This window comes from Leptonychotes weddellii, chromosome 8, assembly GCF_054177405.1.
Source record: "Leptonychotes weddellii isolate Sample4059 chromosome 8, ASM5417740v2, whole genome shotgun sequence".
NCBI classification, from domain to species: domain Eukaryota; kingdom Metazoa; phylum Chordata; class Mammalia; order Carnivora; family Phocidae; genus Leptonychotes; species Leptonychotes weddellii.
In genome coordinates, this window is record NC_138376.1 from 29359878 (window position 1) to 29381733 (window position 21856).

General features: G+C 54.8%; 3 protein-coding genes across 3 annotated transcripts in view; all 3 read right to left on the reverse strand.

Moving 5' to 3' along the window:
• KCNK17 (potassium two pore domain channel subfamily K member 17) overlaps positions 1–813 on the reverse strand; it is a 13143-nt gene extending 12330 nt beyond the window's left edge. The window contains exon 1 of the mRNA XM_006742034.3: positions 425–813. Coding sequence (XP_006742097.2) covers positions 425–697 — 273 coding nt within the window. The 5' untranslated portion in view covers positions 698–813. The remainder of the gene's footprint in view (positions 1–424) is intronic.
• Positions 814–2351: 1538 nt separating this feature from the next.
• On the reverse strand, positions 2352–8954 carry KCNK16 (potassium two pore domain channel subfamily K member 16). The gene is made up of 5 exons (XM_081828119.1): positions 8706–8954; positions 5342–5456; positions 4113–4279; positions 3087–3252; positions 2352–2774 (listed from the first exon to the last, which is right to left on the reverse strand). The coding sequence occupies exons 1-5, from the start codon at positions 8916–8918 to the stop codon at positions 2551–2553; spliced, it is 885 nt and encodes a 294-aa protein (XP_081684245.1). The 5' UTR covers positions 8919–8954; the 3' UTR covers positions 2352–2550.
• A 6687-nt stretch (positions 8955–15641) lies between these two features.
• The window catches only part of KIF6 (kinesin family member 6), a 296650-nt gene continuing 290435 nt past the window's right edge, over positions 15642–21856 (reverse strand). The window contains exon 22 of the mRNA XM_081828121.1: positions 15642–21351. Coding sequence (XP_081684247.1) covers positions 21341–21351 — 11 coding nt within the window. The 3' untranslated portion in view covers positions 15642–21340. The remainder of the gene's footprint in view (positions 21352–21856) is intronic.

The window sequence follows — 21856 nt, forward strand, 5'->3', positions numbered from 1 at the left end:
GTCCTTGGCCCGCGGTGCGACCCCGACACAGCGGCGCGCGGGCCCGGTGGGACCCTCGCCCCGCCACCTCCCTGGCCGTGCGAGCGCCCCGCCCCGCCAGCCCCGGACCCGGGTCGGCGCGCCCCCTGTCCTCCCCATGCTCAAATTCCGGTGTTGGCGCCTGGCAACCCTCTCCACGGGGCGGGTCGTGCCCTCTCCGCCCTACCCGGGCACTGAGCGCCGCGCCCGCTTCCCTCCCGCCTCAGCCGCCGGTCCCGCCGCGCTCCAGCCCGACCCTCCAGCCCCCGCCCGCCCCAGGAGGTCCGCGTCGAACCCCTCCGCCTCTCTGTCCCCTGAGTGCTGCCGGCGGGGCCCGGGCCGCAGCCAGGGCGTGCCCCCTCGCCCCCGCCGTGCCCCCCGCTCGCCCGCCCCGCTCGCCCCTGACCCGGATCAGAGAGTCCAGCGCCGGGCCGTCCAGGCACGTGAAGTTCTGCAGCAGCGCCCACTTGTCGCGCTGGAACCTCGCGCTGGAATCGCGCGCCGCGGGGCTCTCCAGCACCCAGAACACGCCGGTGCCCAGCGCCAGGTAAACCAGGTAGGCGAGCAGCAGGAGCAGGGTGCCCGGCACCGCGCACTTGGAAGCCCTGTAGTCGGGCGTCGCCTGGGCTGCGGGTCTGCACAGAGCCAGAGAGGCAGGGAGGCCTGGGCCTGGAGCCATGGGCCAGGTCTGAGTCGGAAAGAAAGGGCTAGGAGCTCGGCTGGTCCCCTCCTCAGCCAACGCCTGTCTGTGGCCAGTTTTGTCAGCAGAGGAGGCTTGCTGGGGAATGGGACAGCCCAGCCCCACCCCGCACCGGGATCCAATCCCAGGGACAAAATGAGGCCGGAGCTGTGGGCATCTGGCCCCGCCTTGAGTGTGTGTGGTGTGCTCATCCCCCAGGCCTAGCTCAGGGAGAAGGGGAGGGCTGTGGGGTGACCACAGGCCTCAGAAGGAAGGGGCCCAGAGCCCCCCAGGGTGTCCTACTGTAGGGAGCAGAGGGAGGGACTCCTGGAAACTCCACGCAAGAGGAAGAGAAAGTAGAAGACATGTTCATTGCCTTAGGGCCCCAGCCTAAGTTCTTGGATCCTGGGACTATCACCAAGGACTTGCCACCTGTCAAGTCCTCCCTGGATCTCTTCCAACAACCCCCTTTCCATTGTGTACCCAAAGGTGAGGGACCCCAGCTGATCACCTCTTGTCTATGAACTTGGGAGGCAAGAGGATCCTTGACCAGTGGGTTTGTTCATTCCCTGCTTCTGAAGAGGCCCCCTAACTCCCTTCCTGGGGGAAAGGTCCAGGGTATATAAGGAGTCCCCTGGGAGTCTTCCGTTTCCCAGGCCTCTTCTTCATACCAGGAAGTCCTGTGGTGTAACCTGGGTCACTCTTGTTGCTGTAGATTCTTCCCTGTGTGTCCCGTCTGGAGCATCCTCTTCCTCACAGCCTTGCCTCAGTCCTGTCCAGAGCCCCCGGCCACTATTGGGCCTGCCTTGATGGCAGACGTAGGGGCAGAGGTTTGGAGTCCTTCCTGAGGCTGGGCTTTGGATGGACTGGCCTCAAACTCTCCTCTCCTTCTGGCCCGAGATGTCAGAGTCCGGCAGGAGAAAGGCCAGGGCTGCAGAGCGCATTCCCAAAGGAGGCCAGGCCTCCATGGAGCTCATTTCCTGGGGGATCTCCTGGGATCTGCTGGCTCCCCATTTTCCCAGGGTGTGTTTAGAAAGGCTCTTAAGACAGACACTCAGAGGGGGTGATGAGGTCAAGGGGTGCCCTGAGGAGTCAGGGGGAGGCTACATTCCGGAAGGTAGGTGGGACACCCAAGAGCCCCGCCTTGTTGACGGACAGCTCCAGGCCTTAGGCAAGGGTAGCTGGTGGGCTCTGAGAGGTAGCTGCCACCTTCCTGAGGGCAGCTATCCTGTTTGCACGAAGATGCTCCAAAGTCTCTGCCCAACCTCTCTCCTTGACGCTCCCTGCTAGCCCCTCCTATGGGCTCTTGTCATACCTGCTCTACCCCATTGGGGGTACTGGCTCAGGGCCTTGCGGCTTGTCTAGTCCTTCCATTGGATGAAATGCACAGGGAGAGCAGGATCTTTCACTGTTTGCCCCCAGAGCCTGGAACTCTGCCAGACACACAGTGGGGGCCTGACAAATGCACATTGTGCATATATCAAGTGAGGTGAAAATAAACTCACCCTTCGTCTGCTGTACTGAATAAAGTCTCCTGGGTGGGGGGGCGGGATGCAGTAGGACATCATGGGGATTTGACCAGAGTGATCCATGTCTGGCTTCAACTTTGCCAGGCCACATTTGGGGGAGGGGCTTTGGGACAACGATGCACATCTCACTCCACACACATCTGTCTTTCATCCTGCCCTACATCTTGCAGTGACCTGCTTGGGCATTCCAACTCCTTTGCTCTCTGGAGAGCTCCCGAGAGCAGCCCTGGCTAGGAAGGGAGTGGGAAAGGACACGGAACAGGAAGTCCGGAGGGCATACAGGGGTAGGGGCAGCCGGAGGGGCTCCTGCGGCCACTGGTGACCTCACGCAGAGATGGGGATCTTCTGAGGTCTGGGGAGCCCATCCATCTCGGGGGCTCCCCGGTCCTTGAGGCTGAGTCCCCTGCTGAGCAGCCAGAGCTGGGAGCACCTGTGCAGAAGCAGAGGGCCTAGGGGGAGGATCAGCGCCAGCCACGCCAGGCCCAGGAGGATCCAGATGGCAGCCAGGCTTCGGTACACCGAGATGTAATGCTTGCTGGGGTCTGTGCCTGGCAGGGAAGGAGACATGATACATGCCAGGGATCTGAGGGCACAGCCCCCGCTGCCCCAGGTTCCACAGGGGTCCCCGCCGGCCTCCCCATAATGAGGATCTGCAGGGGAGGTCCCCGGGGGAAAGGGCCATGGGTCCCAGGCCACAGATATCTAAGGATGTTAGAATCCTCAGCAGCCTCACAAACTGTTGGTCTCCCCTGGATAACCAAAGACTATCTGATCCTCAAAAGGTGCCTCCTGCTGATATCTCCCCATCCCCTGAATCCCCGTGGCCCCCACCCTGAGCTATGTGACTGCCTTGTTCTCACCAACAACATAGTCCCCGAAGCCGATGGTGCTGAGAGTGATGAAGGCGAAGTAGAAGCCTTCCCCAAAGCTCCAGCCCTCCACATGGCTGAAGACCATGGGTGGGAAGATGAGAATGACCAGCGTCCCCAGGGTCAGGAACAGAGCCAGGCCCAGGATCTGCAGCAGCTGGGAGCGAGAGAGTCTGTCTCTGAGTCTACTTGGAAGGCCCCAGGATTGGGGAGGGACAAATCTGGGAGTAGAGCTGGGCCATAGCTATGTCTCTTCCTGGCCCTGCAGACCTTTGGGGTGGGGATTGTATTCTGTGTGTGCGCTCTTGCCCAGGCCAGGGAATATTTGGTCAGAAGGATGTCATTAGTGGGTCAGGCTGGAATCTGGAGACTCTTCTGGGCCTGGGGATCACACTTGGATAGGCCCTCGGGGGACTCAGATCGGGGATGGAGGACAGCCACTGAACTGTCCCGGATTGCTCTGCACCTCGGCCCTCCTTCATGTGCCTGGCTTTGCAAGGTGCTGGCCAAGCGGGTGGGCACTGGGGGGTGTGCCGGGTGGCCTGGAGTTTATTTTTAACCACAAGAGGAGGTGCTAGAGCTCTGTGATGACCACAGGGATGTGCCGCCCAGATCCCCCTTCAAAGAAGACCTTGTTGACCAGCCTCCAGCTCTCAGCTCCTTGGAGGTGACCCTTGGCTACAGAGGACTGCCTGGCCCAAGGGCACACCCTTCCCAGGAAGGCCACCCTGTGCCTGATGGACACGAATAAAGCCCTGGCCAATTTAGCCCCCTGTGGGGCCAACTTCACTGGCCACACACAATGCAGAACTCCATGAGGGGCTGTCCAAGTCTTTGTTCCAGCCTGATCACAATTCAACCTCTTCCTCGGCACAGCCCTTTCTTCCACAAGCATCTACCCCTAAGGCCCTGCCTGCCAAACTGCATCTTGGTGTCAACTTCCATTTTCACCCTGCAGCGGATCCCATCAGGGCAGGGCAGGGGCTGGAAGGGGCTGGAAGGGGGGAGGGGCCCTACCTGGGAGCGCCTGGGCTGCTCCTCCCACCTCTCCAGGGTAGCCAGGTGGCCATGCAGCCCTGCGCCCAGGTGGTTGAGGAAGACCACGTTGAGCGGGATGCCCACCAGGGCGTAGAAGACACAGAAGACCTGGCCTGCCTCCGTGCTGGGCGCCAGGTTGCCGTATCCTGCAGGGGGGAGGAGTGTGCAAACATGGAGAAGAGAGCGTTCAGAGCTGCCTCCTGCACAGACTCTAGCAGAAGGTGGTCTTCCACTACCTCTGGGGATGGAGGGGAAGCTCCTCTGTTCCCAAGAACATTCTCCCCCCTCCCCGCCCCCACTAGAAAGATCTCTATTTGTAAGACTCCTGCTTGTCTTTGAAAGGCCCATCTCCAGGGACACTGCCTCTAGGAAGCCCTCTTGACTGCCACCCTCTTCGTCCTTGCTAGGAGTGATTCTCCATAGTGCTTTGTGCCATTCTTGTCTAATTATCTACTTTGCCTTGTACTATTGTTTTTTGCGTGCTTATCTCATTCCGCTTCACTGGATCAGAAGCTCCTTGAGGGCTGAGCCTGGGTCTGATCCAAGTTTGTACCCTCCTAACTCCCCACTCCCTCTGCTTTAGTTGTCCCCTGAGCTCAAGGAAGGTATGTGGAATCGAATTTAATTGAATGGATGGGTAGACCTTGGAAATGGGGGGTCTGGGGTTTCCTTGGGAGAGGTGGTGTGGGTTTTCTAGGTGAGGGGGTGTAGCAGATGCTGTTGGGTGTCCTGTCCCCTCAGAACACCTGGGGCACCACCTGCAGCTCGGGGGACAGTTCCTGCACACACAGGTGGCTCTCCACCCCAAGTTCCTGCATCTCTACTTGAGAGTGTGCTTGGTCTGTGGGCAAGTTTCAAATACTGGAGAGTTAACACATCCGGGATCAGCTCTCAACCAGCAAGGGCAGGAATTGGTAGATAAATAGCCCGCTTCCTCGCCCCTCACAGGCACTGTTCTGAGGCTGGGCTCTGCCTGGCCTCTCAGAGGGCCCCAGTGGGAGCGAGGCCAGTGACCCTCACTGGGACCCTGCTCGTCAATGCAAACTTTGCTGTCTTTTCTCCCCTCCTGCTCTATCTCCCCACCTCTCCACTCGTGCTTCCTGGCATCATCTCCGAGACAAACCGCATCCTGGTCTCAGCATCTGCTCTGGGGAACCCAAACCAAGACAGGGGCTTTGGGGAAGCCCTTCCCCACCCCGACCCTTTACCTATGGTGGTGACAACTGTGCCTGCAAAGAAGAAACTGCTGCCGAAGTCCCAGTTGCTGGGGTTGGTGGAGTTGCCTTTGGGGTTCACGCCCTTCACCCAGGCTTCCATGATGACCTGTGTGGGGGCGGGGGGTGGCATGGGGTGGCAAGAAGAGGCAGTTGAGGCACCAGCTGGTGGCGAAGCTCTCTGCAGGGTGCTTTCCTGTTATCTCATTTAATGATATCCTTAGGGGCTCTTGTTTCCATTTTTTTTTTTTAAAGATTTTATTTATTTAAGAGAGAGAATGAGATAGAGAGAGAGAGCATGAGAGGGGGGAGGGTCAGAGAGAGAGGCAGACTCCCTGATGAGCAGGGAGCCCGATGCGGGACTCGATCCCGGGACTCCAGGATCATGACCTGAGCCGAAGGCAGTCGCTTAACCAACTGAGCCACCCAGGCGCCCTCTTGTTTCCATTTTGTAGAAAAGGAAACCACGGCTCCATCTGAGTAGCTAACTGACTTGCCCAAGGTCATTGGATTCCAAATCCACAGCTTGTTCCACGGGCCAGGGCTGACTGAGGTGTGGGCTGTAAACATGGGCTGGGGGAGGGGAAACAGGTTTGAGGAGGCAGAGGGTGCTTACGGGGTGAGCCAGGTGGGAGATGATGCTGCCTATGGCCAAGAGGATGAGGCGTAGGTGTGTTGTGAGGACAGTGGGAAGATTTCAGGTCGGATGCTCCCAGAAGGGCTTACTAGGGAACGTGGGGTTTGGGGACCACAGGGAAGCCATGGGGCTGCCCTCCCACAAGGTGGATGGGGGAGACCAAGAGAACCCTGTGTTCTCTGAACTTCCAGGTGAGCAGGTGGCTTTGCTCTTTGCTGTCCCCTAGTGACGTCCAGCCCAGGCTTACCTATAAGAGAAATTCCATCAGAGGCCAGGGCAAAGGTCGGGTGTATAGCAGTGTTTCTGCATGGTGTGTTGTATACCCGCGACGTGCATGGATTCTCTATGTTGCATGTATGTGCATGTGTGTTGAGTGTGTGTTTACACAAGCTGAACACTTGTGGGCTCAAGCCGAAGCCCCTCTGTCCCTAAGACCAGCCCTCTTGGAGCTGGTTAGGGATCCCTCTCCCGTCTGCCCCCCAGTCCCCTCCCCTGTCACCGTGCATTGTCCCAGGCAGCAGCCCAGCCTTGCCACGTGATAGAGCCCCCAAAACAGGAGGAGGCAGTGGGGGAAAGGGCCACCCTGGCCTCTAGTTCCCGTGGGAACCGTTTCCCTACTGGCAGCTCGAGTGTGCTCCCTGCCGGGGTGGGATGGCCCTGGTAGGCTGGGCCAGTCTGGGAGTCGTGACACAGGCTGTCTGCTTTTCTTCACTTTGGCAGAACTGGTCTCGTCACATGTGGACTTTGGTCTCCCTCCCTTTCCCACACACCCAGGGAGGCCAGGACGGAACATTCTGGAACACGCTCGCTCCCTGGAGACCCTCACCCTTGGGAGCAGCGCTTGCCCTAGGCCCAGCTGTCTCCCACGGCCAACCCGAAGCTCTCCAATCTGCTGAGGAAGGGGCCTTGATTCAGCAAGTGTACTGAGTTGGGGGGGCCCAATGCGACCTTCCAGTTTTCTCTAAGAATCCACACGTGGTAGAGAAGGTCAGACATGAGTCTTCTGAAACTGGGCAAGGCCCTTTTCTTACGGAGGGGTCTCTCATACTGCTTCTGGTGCTGCTAATGGCTTTTTCCTCTTGCAATTGTACCAGTAACGTGTGTTCTGGAATCCTAGACCAGCGTTCTCACTGTCAGCCAGGCATCCCCTGGCAACTGAGGCTCCCTCCCAAGGAGGCTGAGGATGGGGGTGTCCTAATCAACAACAGGGGTGCCGTTAATCAGTGGCTGAGGCGCAGTCAAGCCTGTTGTCTCCCACCTCTGTTTACAGAGCTAGTCAGATCCAGCTTCCAATCCTTCCCGCACCCTCCGGCTCCTGGGTTTCCCCTCTAACCCTAGGCTGGGGGATGAGGAGGTGTCACGGCCTTATCCCCCGAGGTCTTGGGAGGCTCCAGAGCCCTTCTCAGCCCCATAGGGCTGCTGGAGAACAAGGAAGCCTCATTTCCTGGGAGAAAGGGTCTGGACAGGGTTCTCACATCTCCGGAAATTTCCCTCTGACCACTCAGCCCACCCATCGTCTTCTACGTCAGCTCGTCTCCGTCTTGAGGGTACGGGCATGGTCTGGAGGGCTTGTTAACGACAGGCTGCTGGTCCCGCCCCCAGAGCTGCTGATTCCCAGCGTCGGGGGTGGGGTGCCATCATTGACATTTCTAAAGGACTCCCAGGTGACGCTCTTGCATCTGGTTCGCACGTGGAGAACCTCATCCTGCCTGCCCTCCAACCCCGCACTTATGCTAATTTGTATGGTGAAGAGCTGCTGGGCTAGGGGTGAGTTCCGTCTCTATCACTCACCGTGCAGTCTTACCAACACTCCACCCCTCTGTGTCTCAGTTTCCATCTGCCAACTGGAGACAGTGATGGTAATAGGTTGTTATGAGGAAACACACACGAAATGCTTGGCTCCAGAGGATGGATCATGACTGGTCTGACCCATCATGATGACCCTGCTCCCCACTGTTTTAGGCATATTGTAAATGCTCACTATGGGCCATTTATCTCTGTGATGACTCTGCACTTGGCTTGTTCCTTTGTGGTGGGTGTTGTCATTCACCGGGCCCCCTGGTCTCGAAGGCATTCACAACACCGTGGTTTTGCCTTGCTTCTTGGAGAGAGGGTGCTGGGGCCCCAGAGTTTGTGCAGAGGAGCAGAAGGGGCCCAGGTGGTGGCGGTGGGGGAACCCGCTCTGCCACCAGAGAGATCCCCCTACGGACACCTTACTGGTGGAGCTGTCGCCCTGGCCACTGCTCACCCGGCCAGGGAAGGCCAGCATGGCGGCTCCTCCTGATCTTTCTTTGTGTCTCCCGCCCCCCCAGCCCTCAAGTGTGGTCAGCACAGGGGTGTGAGCGGGGAGAGGGCAGAAGGGTTAGCAGCCCTGGAGTTGGCGTTAGGGGAAGGGCAGAGTGTGGGAGAAGGAAATTTGCACAGTGTTGATAACACTGACACACAGCTCACGTTTATGCACCAAGTGGCACCTTAAAAAAGGGCTCTTAATGTGCTGTAAATGCCTGCAGCACATAGGAGAGTATTCTCCTCACCTTTTAGACGGGGACATTCGGGAGCAGGGAGTTGAAGCGATTTGCTCCCTGTCGCACAGCATACAGCACTAGGGCTCAGCCGGCTCCCTGTTGCGCCTCGCGCTGCGTCAGCCCCTGGGTGGTAGCTGCGGACCTGCCGTGAGAACCCACATTCTGCCCACCATCCCCCGCGGGCCTCTCCCCTCACCTGCACAAACTGCTCCAGGGCCCGCTGGTCCAGGCAGGTGTAGTTCTCCAGGAAGCGCAGCTTCTCAAACTGAACCTGGTCTCTGGACTGAGCTTCTGCCTGTTTCTCCAGCAGCTGGAAGACCGCGGCTCCAAGCAGCAGGTAGCAGACATAGGCCAGCAGCAGGGGCAGCACCCGGCCGCCCCAGCAGCTGCAGAGCCTGGCTTGGGGCATGGCGTGGCCAGGGCTCTGCCGGGGCCGTCGGGTTGCCTATGGGAGGAGAGGTGGGAAGCGCCCAGGGGCCCGCGCCCAGCCTCCTGCCCGCCTCGCCCTCCTCGTCCTCCTCAGCACAGGTGTCTGGAGGCCGGAGAGTCTGTTTGAACAGTGCAGCTCAGCTTGGCTGCACTAAGTGCCTCCAGTGCAAACAGGCCTGCCACCCACAACCAGCCTTTTTTTTTTCCACCATGGAGAGCACAGGTCAGTGGCACAGACCCCTCAAAGAGACCTATGGGGTCCTCCGGAGGTCATTTTGTCTTGCCCTCTGCCTCTAGGTTGGATGGGTGTTTCTAGACCAAACCAGATGCTTCCCCCTCGTTTTGCCCAGGCCTGAAGGGCTGCCCTCCACAGCCCCCAGTTTTTCACCTATGATGCTTCAGACCCCCAAGCTGGGAAGAAAGCAGGATGGGGGTGGTGCAGTCGGTTGAGCATCTGACTCTTGGTTTCAGCTCAGGTCATGATCTCAGGGTCCTGGGATGGAGCTCCAAGTCGGGCTCCCCACTCAGCCTGGAGTCTGCTTGGGATTCTGTCCTTCCCTCCCCCTCTGCCCCTCCCCACTCATGTTGTCTCTCTCTCTCTAAAATAAATAAATAAATAAAATCTTATAAAAAAATAAATCAGGATGGGTGTGAATATGCCTTGTGCCCAGTTGCTCTGGCTACAGAATGGGGCTGGGAGGATTGACCTGCCTACTGGGGGACCCTGAGGATAAGTAAACTGGGTGACAAATCAGGGCAAAGCAAATAGACACATAATAGTCTCGATCAGGAGCGGTACTGGGGTTGATGCTCCTAATCAGACACATTTGTTTCATAGCTTTTGCTGATAGTTTTCTGTGCTTGAAATCCTTTAGCAGGTTCCCTTCAGAGGATACTATATTGGCGAGACGTATGTGTGAATAAAAAAGAAACTAAAAGTATATCCTGGCCTGAGATGTTCACAGTGGCTCACTCAGCGGAGTGGAATCTAGGGTGTTTTCCTCTCTTTCTCTTCTTGGCTTGTGTGTGTATTTGCAATAGCTTTATTGAGATATAATTCACATACCATACCATTCACACTTTTATTTATTTATTTTTTAGAAGATTTTATTATTTATTCCAGAGAGAGAGAGCACAAGCAGAGGAGAAGGGCAGACGGAGAGGAAGAAGCAGGCTCCCCACTGAGCAGGGAGCCCGATGTGGGACTCAATCCCGGGACCCAAGGATCACGACGCGAGCCAAAGGCAGACGCTCAACCGACTGAGCCACCCAGGTGCCCTTCTTTCACACTTTTAAAGTATACAATTGAATGGTTTTTAGTATGTTGAGAATCATGCAACTATCTCCACAGTCCCCTACCCCCATTTAGCTATCATCCGCCTATCCACCCAACCTGCCCCCTCAGCCTCTGGCAACCATCAGTCTGCTTTCTGTCTCTGGACATTTCGTAGAAATGCAGTCAGACTCTATGTGGACTTTTGCATCTGGCCTCTTGGTGTAATGTTTTCAAGGTTCATCCATACTATGGCACGTGTCATCCATACTATGGCATGTGTCTCAGTACTCCATCCTTCTTTAAAGCTGTGTCCTATTTCATTGTATGGATACAGCAGTGTTTTATTTATCCATTTATCAGTTGATAGATATTTGGGTTATTTCTACTTCTCGGCTATTATGAATAATGCTGCCAGGAATATTCATGGACAAGTTTTTGTGAGGATGTATGTTTTCGTGTCTCTAGGAGTGGAGTGCTGGTCATGCGGTCACACTAGCTTTTTGAAAAGTGCCAGACTTTTTTCCAAAGCGGCCACATCGTTGTACATTTGCACCGACAGTGTGTGAGGATCCAAGTTCCCTGCTCACGTTTTCTGTGATGAGCTGGGGCAGTGGACAACATGGGCCTCCTGCCCACATCCTTTCCCTCCTTCCTGGCTAAGAGAGCCCTACTAGTGTACGTGGCAGCTCCAGGCAGTGGAGCATGATTGTTCTAACCCGTCATGATTATCCTGCTCCCCAGGCTCTTAGCTGGGGTCCTCGGGAGCAGCCCTGAGAGGACGATTTTTGTATGAGCAGCGGACTAGGGGAAGACTGGTAAGAATGTGGGGCAGGCGGGGTCACGCAAGGGACCATAGTCCCAGCTCCGCCTGGTTCCTGGAGAGCCCCGGTGGGGAATGCACACCCTGTGAGTCCCAGGTGGAGGCAGGGAGCCGGGCTTTCATAATCCCACACCGGCTGGATGTTGAGGTGTCTCTTGCTCTGCACACCAGCAGGCAGAACGGCTCCAGTAGCCTGTTCAGTCTGCTGGAGTCCCAGGTCGTTGGCAGGCCAGGCTTTGGAAGCAAAAAACACCTTAAAGAGGAGAAGAGGGGCACAGAAATGGGGAGGGGATCAGAGGATTGACGGTGTCCCTTGCACCCACTTCTTTGGCTCCCTTGCAGCTGGGGCAGCCATGTGACCCAGTTCTAGCCAATTAGATGCGTGCAGAGCCCGCCGTGGAGGTGTGGGGTAAAGCTGCTCTGTTCCCACAAAGGGCTTAGCTGCAGCCGGCCCCACCGCTCCCCACACAGAGGACCGGCCCTGCCGAGCCACCTCGTGCCCTTGAGGGAGCGGTCCAGAGTGTTGCAAAGACGCTCAGCCAGTTCCTGCACACGCCCATCTCTAGATTTCAAAAATGTTAGAAACATGAACCCTGTTCTTTCAAGCCACTGTTAGGCATCCTGTTACTCCCCAACGGCTACACAAGTTTTTGCCATTGCTGTTGTTGTTTTCATTGTTCAAGGCTTATTTGAGTTGGAAGGAATAGGAACACACTCCAAGTATCTTAAGTAATTGAAACAATTTGTGGTCGGAACCCAGGAGCCGCCAGCCTTCTGGAACAACGGAGCCTGTGTCTTCACTCCTGACCGTTAACAGGCTCCGTCCCCTCTCCGCACGGGGCAGTCCCTCCACTCATCTCTCTGCTCAGAATTCGGCTCCAGGCCGCCCCCCTCATCTCATCAGCGTCAGCTGCTGGGTCCTCTTCTTCTTTCTCTTGGTACTTCTTGCCTCGGGTCCTCTGTGGTGAGGCCAAGTGTCCCAGGTCCCCTTTTCACGCAGGCCACCTCACAGGTATCTGGCCGTCCTTGCATCGGGCACCACCTTCAGCTTCTCTGCCCCTGCACACGGACAGGTGTCACTTGGAAAGGGCTATGGGGAGGCAGAGACGGTGGCCTGCATGTCCAGCACGAGGGAGGGGAAGAGAAAGAGATTGTAGAAAGCAAAAGCCAAGGGGGAGAATTTTACCATTTCAAGTACGAGGGTGATCAGGAGAGTGGGAGCATCATAGGTTCTTAATCTGCTCTGAGGCCCAAACCAGGACAAGAAATCACAGGGACCCGAGGTGCAGGCAGGATGTGGAGGCTGCCCATGGGGACATCCCAGTGCTGTAACCAGTGCCGAGGGCAGGCCGCGGTGTCCTCCGTGTCCTCCGAAGCACCTCATCCTTCCCGGGGTTTGGGTGGGGCCTGGCCTGGGCGTGGCAGCTGCCTTCTCTGTGATCCTGCTGGTTCGGGGTTCCCCGAAGCCACCTGGGGATCTCAAGCTGTCCTGTACGAGGCTCTTCTACACCCAGAGCTTTCCCGGACAGCACCGGGCTGGGCTGTGGAGGAGGAAGGAAGCGTCAAGACTCACAAGACTCACCCTCGACTGGTTCTTCTTTATCGTCTGGAGAGATGGGATGACGGGGCCACCATCTTATCATTACAGACTTGCTAATAATGCCTGGCTTTAAGCTAGGCTTGTAGCTACGCTTCAAGACCATGTAATAATCAAATCCTATTTTATTGCCCTAGAGAAGCTCAACATGTGAAGAGTTCTCTTATGTATCATTTAGAAAGCTCATCCATGGATGTCTGGGGGATCTCAGGCATGTCTTAGCAACCTCTGTAGCCCGAGTGTCCTCAACGGGTCTGGACACCATCCACAGGTAATGGTGGTGGTTCTAAGGTGGAAGGAAATGAAGGGGAAGAGCGTGGACTACCTGTGTGGGAGAAAGGGGTGGGTGCAGGGAGCCAGAGCTAGGTCTCTGATGTGTTGGGCTGGAGGGAGGGCTGAATCAGCCCTCACTGGAGCCCCCTCTCCCCTCCTCCTGCAGCCTCATGTCCTGGGCAGGTTCACCGGGGACAAGACACTCCATTCGCTTGCAGCCTACCTCCTGAGAACCTCCTGTGTGCCAGCAACCTTGTCCCCCGCTTGCCCGGTTGCTCGCTCTCCCCTTCTCATGCTCCTTCCTCTGCTTGCACCCCCCGCCCCGTGTCCTGTTCTCATGCTCACTTTTCACAGACACCCAGAGACCTGACTGGAATTTAGATAGAGTCCTTCTTGGGAGCACTTCCAGTTTAAGGGGGGTCCTTATGAAAACCCCAAGGCCACAGGGCCAAAGGGTGGTTAATGTAATGGCAGAACTGGTGGATGGGGGTCAAGTAAAGAGGCCCTCAAGACCCCGTGCACCACACAGGCAGTCCTCTTTCTCTCTCCCTGCACTGATTCAGCACACGCTCATTGAGCCCTCTGTGCTGGGACCTGTTTCAGCCACTCCTTCTGTCAGCTGAGGCCCCCTTAGGTCCAGTTTAGGGGAGAACCTACATGACTGTGGGCACCTCCCCTGGCCCTCAAGCACTCCCTCTCCCTGCCCGACACGTCCCCATGTGGGCACACGCCACTGTGAGGGATGGATGGACACAGGGCATGATTTCTAATTCCTTTCAGGGAATTATTGCTGCTAATGGGCAGAGCCAATTCGTGCTCCCCAAGTGGGGAGGGCAAAATCAATTAATGGAGAGTCAAACCTGGCCAGGCCTGGTGGCAGAGTGTGGCCTGACATCTGGCAGTGATAAGGGACTTTCTGAGGCTGAACTAATAAGGAGACCGGAGGAAAAAGAAGAAAAACAAAACCCCTCTCAGATCAATTTCATGTACAATGGGCAGAGAATGCAGGGTAAACAGAGCAGCTGGGCCCGGGGCCCCTTTCTATCTGAATGAGCCCCGAGATAAGGAAAAGGACAGGCCGCCACCCCGCCAACCAACATCGGCATTCGCTCAGGGAGTCACTCGATAGGCAGATATCCGCACGAGTGTAAAAGGGCACGTTCCAAACCGGAACTGGAGGGAGAAGATAAGGCCCACCTGCCCCAGGGACGTCCCCTGTGGGGAAAAGGGTGAGCAGAGGGAAAGAGCCCTGGTTTCAGACGCCGCCTCCCTGCGCCCACCAGATTGGCGGCAACACGGGGCCAGAGTGGCAGGACAGGTCCCGTGTGTGGTCATCCAGGCTCCTGGATGTCCCCCACGGTGAGGGGTGTGGGAGAGCGTCCTCTGTGGGGGCAGAGGAGGTGGAGGTTCGTGTGGGGCTTTGCCCTCATGGCCAGAGAGTGCGATCGCTGGGAAGGTCCAGCCCAACGGCATGGCCCGCAGAGAGGAGGGAGAAAGCTGAGGGGTGATTTGAGGGAAAGGCTTAAAACAAACAAACACACCTGGTATTGACCTTGTTCAGATTTTCCATTGTGTTTTTTTGGAGCAGCAGGATTCCTTTCTCACATGAAATCTTTCCCGGTGCCTCAGTATGTGGCACCGTGAAGAGCAGAGCTCTGGTTGAAGTTGGGGATGGGGCTCCCACTTTTACCGCCTCGAGGGCTTGATTGCAAGAGCCCCCCAACTCGTGACTTTGAAATAGATGCCCTTGTTCACATTGGGCTCACTTCAGAGCAGACCCTGAGGCAAAATCTGGATGTGCGAGCGGTTCATGGGGGAAGTGATCCTAGGAGATGATCCCAGGAGCATGGGGAGGAGAGACGGGGGCGGGGGGGCAGTCAATACAAGGTGAGTTATCGAACAGGTGACCGCTGTGGGCAGCTGGGGCTCAGCCCCGCTGGGGAGCTCTGGGACACTGTGTGGGACACACTTCAGAGTTGACCCACGGGGAGGCGAGGCAGCTGAGAGTGTTTATCCACCAGCCCCTCCCCCTCATTAGTTGAGGATTGTTCCAGGAGAGGCTAACTCCCGCACTGCTGGCCTGCCCTGCATATGCGCCGAGAGTGCCCTCGTGACCAAAGAGAACCTTCGGGTAGAGACAGACAGGTACTTGAGATGAAGCTATTGGTGGGGATGGGGACTGTTCACGTGACCTCCAAGTGGGCCGGGGGACACTGCCAGTGTCTGTCAGACTCTTAATTCTCTACCCCTTTTTCTGAGTCATTATAGTTGTACATCCTGCAGGACAATAGCTCATCTGTGGAACAGAATGAAGGAGTCATTCAGCTTGTCAGACAAATGCCCTTGGGAGACGACGGAAGTGGGAAGATCATGCCTCTCTCTCTCAAAGGCCACTAAATTTGAATAAGGCTCCATCAGATACCCCATATGAAAGAAGCCCTCCCACCCCCCGCAAAAGAAGCCCCTATGTCTCCTTCTGTCTGTCTACTATGGAAAAACCCAGAGCTGTAAGATGCAATGAAGCAAAAGCAGAAATAAGCCTGGGAAGACATGGACCAGGGTGTGGATGTGGGGTGTTGACCAAGGTATGGTCCATCTTGGCTGCAGGGATGAGTGGAGCCTCCCCAGGGCCTGAGAGACGTAGTGAATGGAGGAACTGAGAGTACGGAAAAGGCCAGGCCTGCTCCTCTCTATAGAAGCAATTCGATAAAAATTATGTCAAATTCATGAGTCCATGTGAGGTATAATAATTTATTGGTGAAGATTTAGAATGTAGCAGAGAACAGGTACTCATGGATTTGTTTGTTGTCCATTCAGTGCATGTGAAGATTCTTTGTTCTACGTGAGAGTCACTCAAGTGAGCAGGTCAGCACCATTCGAGTGGCCCAGTCTTGAGCAATGTCATGAGTGGAATGCTCAGGTCAGTGGAATGATCTGCTCACTAGGCTGTTCTCCTGGAACCAAGGATTGACCAAGGGGCCCCAGCACAACTCCATAGGCATGAATCCTGGAGTACCTTGGGGCATCTGGTCAACCACCCCATGCAAGAATAACCTGAAGAGGGGCGCCTGGGTGGCTCAATCGGTTAAGCATCTGCCTTCAGCTCAGGTCATGATCCCAGGGTCCTGGGATCAAGCCCCTCATTGGGTTCCCTGCTCTGAGGGGAGCTTGCTTCTCCCTCTCCCTCTGCAGCTCCCCCTGCTTGTGTTCTCTCTGTAAAATAAATAAATCTTAAAAAAAAAAAAAAAAAAAAGAATAACCTGAAGGGAGAAAAGGGAATGAGGCCCACATGGGCCCAGTTGATGACACTGTTGGCCATGGCAGGTCCCAGCGCTGGAGGGAGGTTTAGAAACTTTCTGGCAAGGCATTTTAAAGTGTCTGAGGCATGGCTGAGGGCATCTCCTTGCCTGGCTCTAAGGAAATCATGGAAAAGGCCAACCCAAAAGATACTTCAGAGGAGAGATGACATTAGTATCTCACACATGGGACAGGGAGTGCAGGGGGCATGGGGCTGGTCTGGGGAAGTGCTGCCTTCTCAAGACAAGGAGTTGAGCAAAGTGAGAGGGAGACATCCCTCACCAGCTTTCTGCTTGCTGGTTGCTCCGAGTTCCCCCTCAATGTGCATAACATGGGCTCAGCCCTGCTCGCTGGCACTTGGCCATGGAAACTCAAATAGAGCAGTTAACCCTAATAAAGTTTGCCACCTCTTCCCTAGCCCTGACAGAAGCATCCAGGGCCATAGCCAGGGGCCACCTGCCATACCGGAGATGGAACCTGTGTTAAAGGAAATGCTATTTCTCCTTCCACATTTTACATGGACATTTTCACCTTCTAACATTCACAGCCAACTTTTCCACACCTCCTCTGCCTGGTTGCCCTGGCAAACCCCTGGACACATATCATGAGATACTCTCTCCCTCCATATTCTTCAATGACTCAGATCCCCCAAGTCCCCCTATTTGCCATGCTCCACCTTCCTAATTGATGGCTCAGCCCCAGGCCTCTTCACATCATCGAACCCCTGACCTGGCATTCTAGTCCTGAGCCTGCATCTCCCACCTTTCTCTCGGTACTCTGCCCCAGCTCTCACACTCTGACCCATCTTGATGGTGAGTCCAGGCCCATCCTATCCCACCCCAACCCCATCTTAGCTCAGATTCCCTTGTTTAATTGCTGTCTGTCTCCCTAATTAGAATGTAAGTTCTAAGAGGGCTGGCACTTTCTCTGTCCTGGTCACCTCTGAGTCATTGGAACTTAGCACAGTGGATGGCACATCCTTGTTAAAAGAATGACCAGATGATTGAGTCATGTTTACATTTAAGGAATGACAAGGGGCATCTTTCTCCCTATATTTTAAACATACACCCATTGCATTAAAAAAAAAAAGTCCTTGTCTATTAATTCAATCATCTGTGTCATTCCTGGGTCTGTTTCTAATTCTTTCGATTGGTTTTTCTCCTACGGGCCATATTTTCCTGCCTCTTTGAATGCTTTGGTCATTTTTTTACTGGGTGCCACTTCTACATTGTTAGGTGTTAGGTGTTTTTTTTTTTTTTATTCCTTTAAATATTTTTTAAAAAAAGATTTATTTATTTGAGAGAGAGAGAGAGCAAGAGAGAGAGTGCATGATTGGGGGGCAGGCAGAGGGACAGGGAGAGAGAAACTTTAGCAGACTCCTTCTTTGCTGAGCTTGGAGCCCGACGTGGGGCTTGACCTCACAACTCTGAGATCATGACCTGAGCTGAATCCAAGAGTCAGAGACTTAACCAACTGTGCCACCCAGGGATCCTTTACATATTTTTGAGCTTTGTTTGGAAACTCACTGAAAACAGTTTGCCTCTCTTGAGGCCTACTTTTTAGATTGTGTTAGGCAGGACCAGAAGAGCTTTGATCTATGGCTAATTTGGCCCCACTTCCGTGGCAGTACCTTTACTTGATTTCTGTTCAATGACTCTTTTGTGAGAAGGCTTCTCCACTGTGGCTGTTGGGAGCATGAACTATTCCCAACCCTGTGTTATTTCTGGAAATGGTTCCACCTGCTCCTTTCTGGTGGTTCTTTCCCCAGCCCTGACTGATTTCCTCCCCACCGTGCACTGCCCAACTGTGAGCTGAAGACTTGAGAGTCTCCACAGTACCCTCTGGAGATCTTCGGAGTCTGTCCACTCTCTCTGTCTGCAGCTTGCTCATCCCTTGTACTTCACCTTGCCAGTGGAAGCCACCTTGGCCTCCCTGGACCCCTGGTACCAGTTCCTTGACTCAGGAAACCACTAGGTGCCCCATGGTGGCCTTCTTCTGGACTGAGGCCCAAGCCCTGCATGAAGTTAAGTTCCGCAATCTTGGGCTCACTTCACTTGTTTCACTTCTCTTGGTGGTTGGTGTCCTGTACTGCCTTCTTCCATTGTTTTATACATTTTGTCTAGTTTTCAGTTATTTCAAGCAGGAGGGTAAATCAGGTCCCTATTGCTATATCATGGTCATAAGTGGTGTCCTACTTTTTCATACACAGCTTACTCTCAAGTGCATTTCAGTAGGCAGCATGGAAGAAAAGAGTGAACTTTGAGAAATTCTGCATCTAGCCATCTACCCTTTCTGGGTTTCAATATCTGTATCTGTTAGCCATTTCTACAATTAATGCTCCCTAACAGATCACCCCAAGTCTCAGTGCCTTATATGCGGTCTTTGGGTCAGCCAGGGTTCAGCTGATCTGGGCTAAGCCTGACAGGGAAGCTCTGCTCCAAGCTACAGGTCAGCTGGGCTTGGCTCCAGGCTATTGGCTGGGCTTAGATATGCTCTCTGTATGTTCTGGGATGGAGGCTGAAGGGGCAGCACCTATCCCAGGCATGTTCTTCTCAAGGCAGATCCCTGGAGTGCAAAGAGGCAAGCCCGAGCATGCAAGGCTTGCATCATGTCTGCTAACATCCCATGGAGCAGGGCAAGTCACAGGACCAAGCCCAAATTTAAGGGGTAGGAAAGTATATCCTGCCACCATGAGGCCATGGCAAAGCTTTGGATGTATAATTTTATTACAGAGGGTAAAGTCTTAAGACTGGCTATTTGATCTACCATAGTTTCTTTATCTGCTTCCTAAAAATCCCTTTTAGCAAGATCTGAGCAAGCCCTCCTCCTAACATCTAGACCACCCTCCTTCTCCTCACATCCCTGTCAAGTGAATAGCAGAGCAAATTGAATTCTAATAGGGATTGGGCTGGAGTCACTGGCCAGGCTACTTTCCAGAAGACGTCTTGGAAAGCTCTAGTTTGGCCTGGAGTGAACTCAGATGCTCCACTGAGCTCAGGGTTGCTGGACAGTCTTTCCAGAGCCTTGCATCCATTTCTCCCTTTTAGAGGCCAGTGAACTTTGGAGAAGATGCACTGTGCTCAAGCCTGTGTCCATGTCCAAGGCCCAGCTTCCATTGAGAGGGGACCTTTGGAGAGGCGGCTCCCTCTCCAGTGGCTGCATACACTTTGTATATGACTCCCTGCAGGACACCATGACCCAGCTGTCTGTTTTTCTCTCTTCTTTTCTCTCTGCTCTAGGAGGTGGGTTCACACCCTGCATGGGGCCAACCACACATCTCTGTCAATAAGGCCTTTGGATCCTGGAGATAAGTTCTCAGCAGGAGATCTAAAGTCAATAGACTCTAACCAGCTCTAGAGGGTGAAGGCACTCAGGTGTGCTAGGTACACTGAGGCTGTCTCTGAGGGGCTCTGGTCAACTCCATGCTGCCTTCAGCGCTCTTGAGAGCGTGTGTCTGTTTGCTACGTGTCAGCCCTGTGGACTTGGGGAGGCTTCTAGGATCAGGCTGGAAGGGCTCTGTTTGATCTTCCCGGGTTCTATAGACTTTATGGAGGACTTACTATGTGCCACAGAACCATGAGGGACCGGGTCGACCAGAGAGACTGGACTCTGCCTTGATGGGCCTCAGTCGCAGAGCCAGAGTAAAGGCGTGGGACAGACGTGAGCCCGAGAGTAGGAGATCTGGGTTCTGACTCTGCCACTCATTAATTGAAGGATTATTTATTCAGTACGAACTTGTGCTGGGAACATGGCGGTGAGCAAGACCTATAGGTCTTTGTTGTCATGGAGCTTTTAGTCTCAGGGAGGGGTGGCAGGCCATAAAAAAATAAGCAAATAAAGAAAGATAATATGTCATGTAGTGATGGGGAAAATGAAACAGAGAAATGGGGGTGGCTCTAGTTGGGGGGTTAGGGAAAGCCCCCCAAAGCTCTTAGAAGCCAGTCCCTCCTCTCTGTTTCAGGTTTCTAATATTATCAATAGGGGTGTGGATTAGAGGGGCTCTATGGGCAGACTGGCTCTAAAATGTGATCATCTACCTTCTCTCACATGATCCTTTTACCCAGTCCTGGCAAGGGGAGAAATTAAGCCAATTATATGTATTTTCTCTCTGCTCTTTCTGTGGTGGCAGGTCCTGTATTTACAGGACAGAGATAGTGGGAGTGGTAGACGGACACTTTTATTCACTTAGCTTCATCGCGGTGCCATTCCTCTCCCCACTCCACACCCCTCCCCACCTACAGCTGGCTTGGGACCTTGCTTATGCTGCCCTTATGCAGGCCAGGTGGCAGTTCTCCAAGGGCCTCCTGAGGGCTGGCCCACCCTCCTCTGGGTCTCTATCCTGCAGCCAGGCCCTGGAGTGCTAAAAAGGCTCACGGAGGCAAGCCCCCAGCGGCTCTGTTTCCTTGGTAGGAGTGGAAGGTTTTAGCCTCAATCCTTGCCCAAGTGGCTCGGTGAGGGTGTGAGGCCCCAGCTGCCTATACTGCCCCCTCTCAAGCTCTCTGCAGGGCTCCCGGGAGCCATCTCCTGCTCTCGGGTGCAGCGATGTCCTTGGACCCTGATGGAAATATGGCTGATTCAGGTGCTGTCTATGCGTCATCCGGGCTGTGAGGGTGATGGTGGAAGGTTTGGTTTGGGAGATCAGGACTGGCCATCAAGATGTTTTGTATTCAGCTGCTTTATCTTGGGCTCTGACACCCTGTCCTGCCTGGCTTGCCCCAGCTATTCCTGGGCTCCTACACCTGGCTGGTAGTTAGCTAAAAATAATGGGTTATCATTTCTCCCATATTCTACCAGCACGAGCTTCCCCTGCCACTACATTCTGATGGTACTGTTTCATAATGTCCCGGGTTTGTAATCGACCATGGGAAGCAGCACCATAAGAGTGAGCAGAAGCCCCTGTCCCACCCCTGGCACCCTGGCATTGTCTCCAGCACCCACAGCAAGGATGGCACCCTAAGCCCTAGCCCCAGCCTCGCCGGCAGCCTTCAGGACACCATCCTTAAGGAAACACAGCCCCTTCTATTGGAGCCAAAATCACTAGTTGCTCTCAGCAGACCGCAGATCAAGTCTGAAGCCAGGGTGAGTGAGAAAAGGTGCCTTCCTTCATCCGTACTCTGTTCCTGCGGCCACGATGGACACCTACTGGAAACCTGAAAGGAGACGGGATGTTCTTGGTTAGGCTGTGCACGGGGGCACCGATTTCTCCCCAGATGGAAGGGCGCGGGGCACAGGGAGGAGGCTGCAAGCCACTCTCCTCAGCTCTGGGGTGGTGCGCCTCTCAGTGCCCCAACTCCCAGGTGCTGCCTTTATTCCCCCAGCTCTGCAGGACGATGCCTCCTTTGCCCTCTGCAAAAGCTTAATCTCCCTGAGCCAGGAACCGTACTCATTGTCCAACCGCACGGTTTTCACAGACACCCCTGCTAAATTCTCCAAGAGATTCTCTTTTTGCTTTTTGCTCCTGATATTCATTATATTCCAGGGTGGCTCTTTTTTTTTTTTTTTTTTAAGATTTTTATTTATTTATTGTTTGACAGAGAGACACAGTGAAAGAGGGAACACAAGCAAGGGGAGTGGGAGAGGGAGAAGCAGGCTTCCCGCTGAACAGGGAACCCGATGCGGGGCTCGATCCCAGGACCCTGGGACCATGACCTGAGC

Excerpts from the sequence above, each read along its gene's own strand:
- KCNK16 (XM_081828119.1), bottom strand. The coding sequence starts at position 8,918 with ATGCCCCAAGCCAGGCTCTGCAGCTGCTGGGGCGGCCGGGTGCTGCCC. Across the intron at positions 3,253-4,112 it reads AGCAGCCCAGGCGCTCCCAG|CTGCTGCAGATCCTGGGCCT; the intron begins GTAGGGCCCCTC and ends TCTCGCTCCCAG. Across the intron at positions 2,775-3,086 it reads CTTCGGGGACTATGTTGTTG|GCACAGACCCCAGCAAGCAT; the intron begins GTGAGAACAAGG and ends CTTCCCTGCCAG.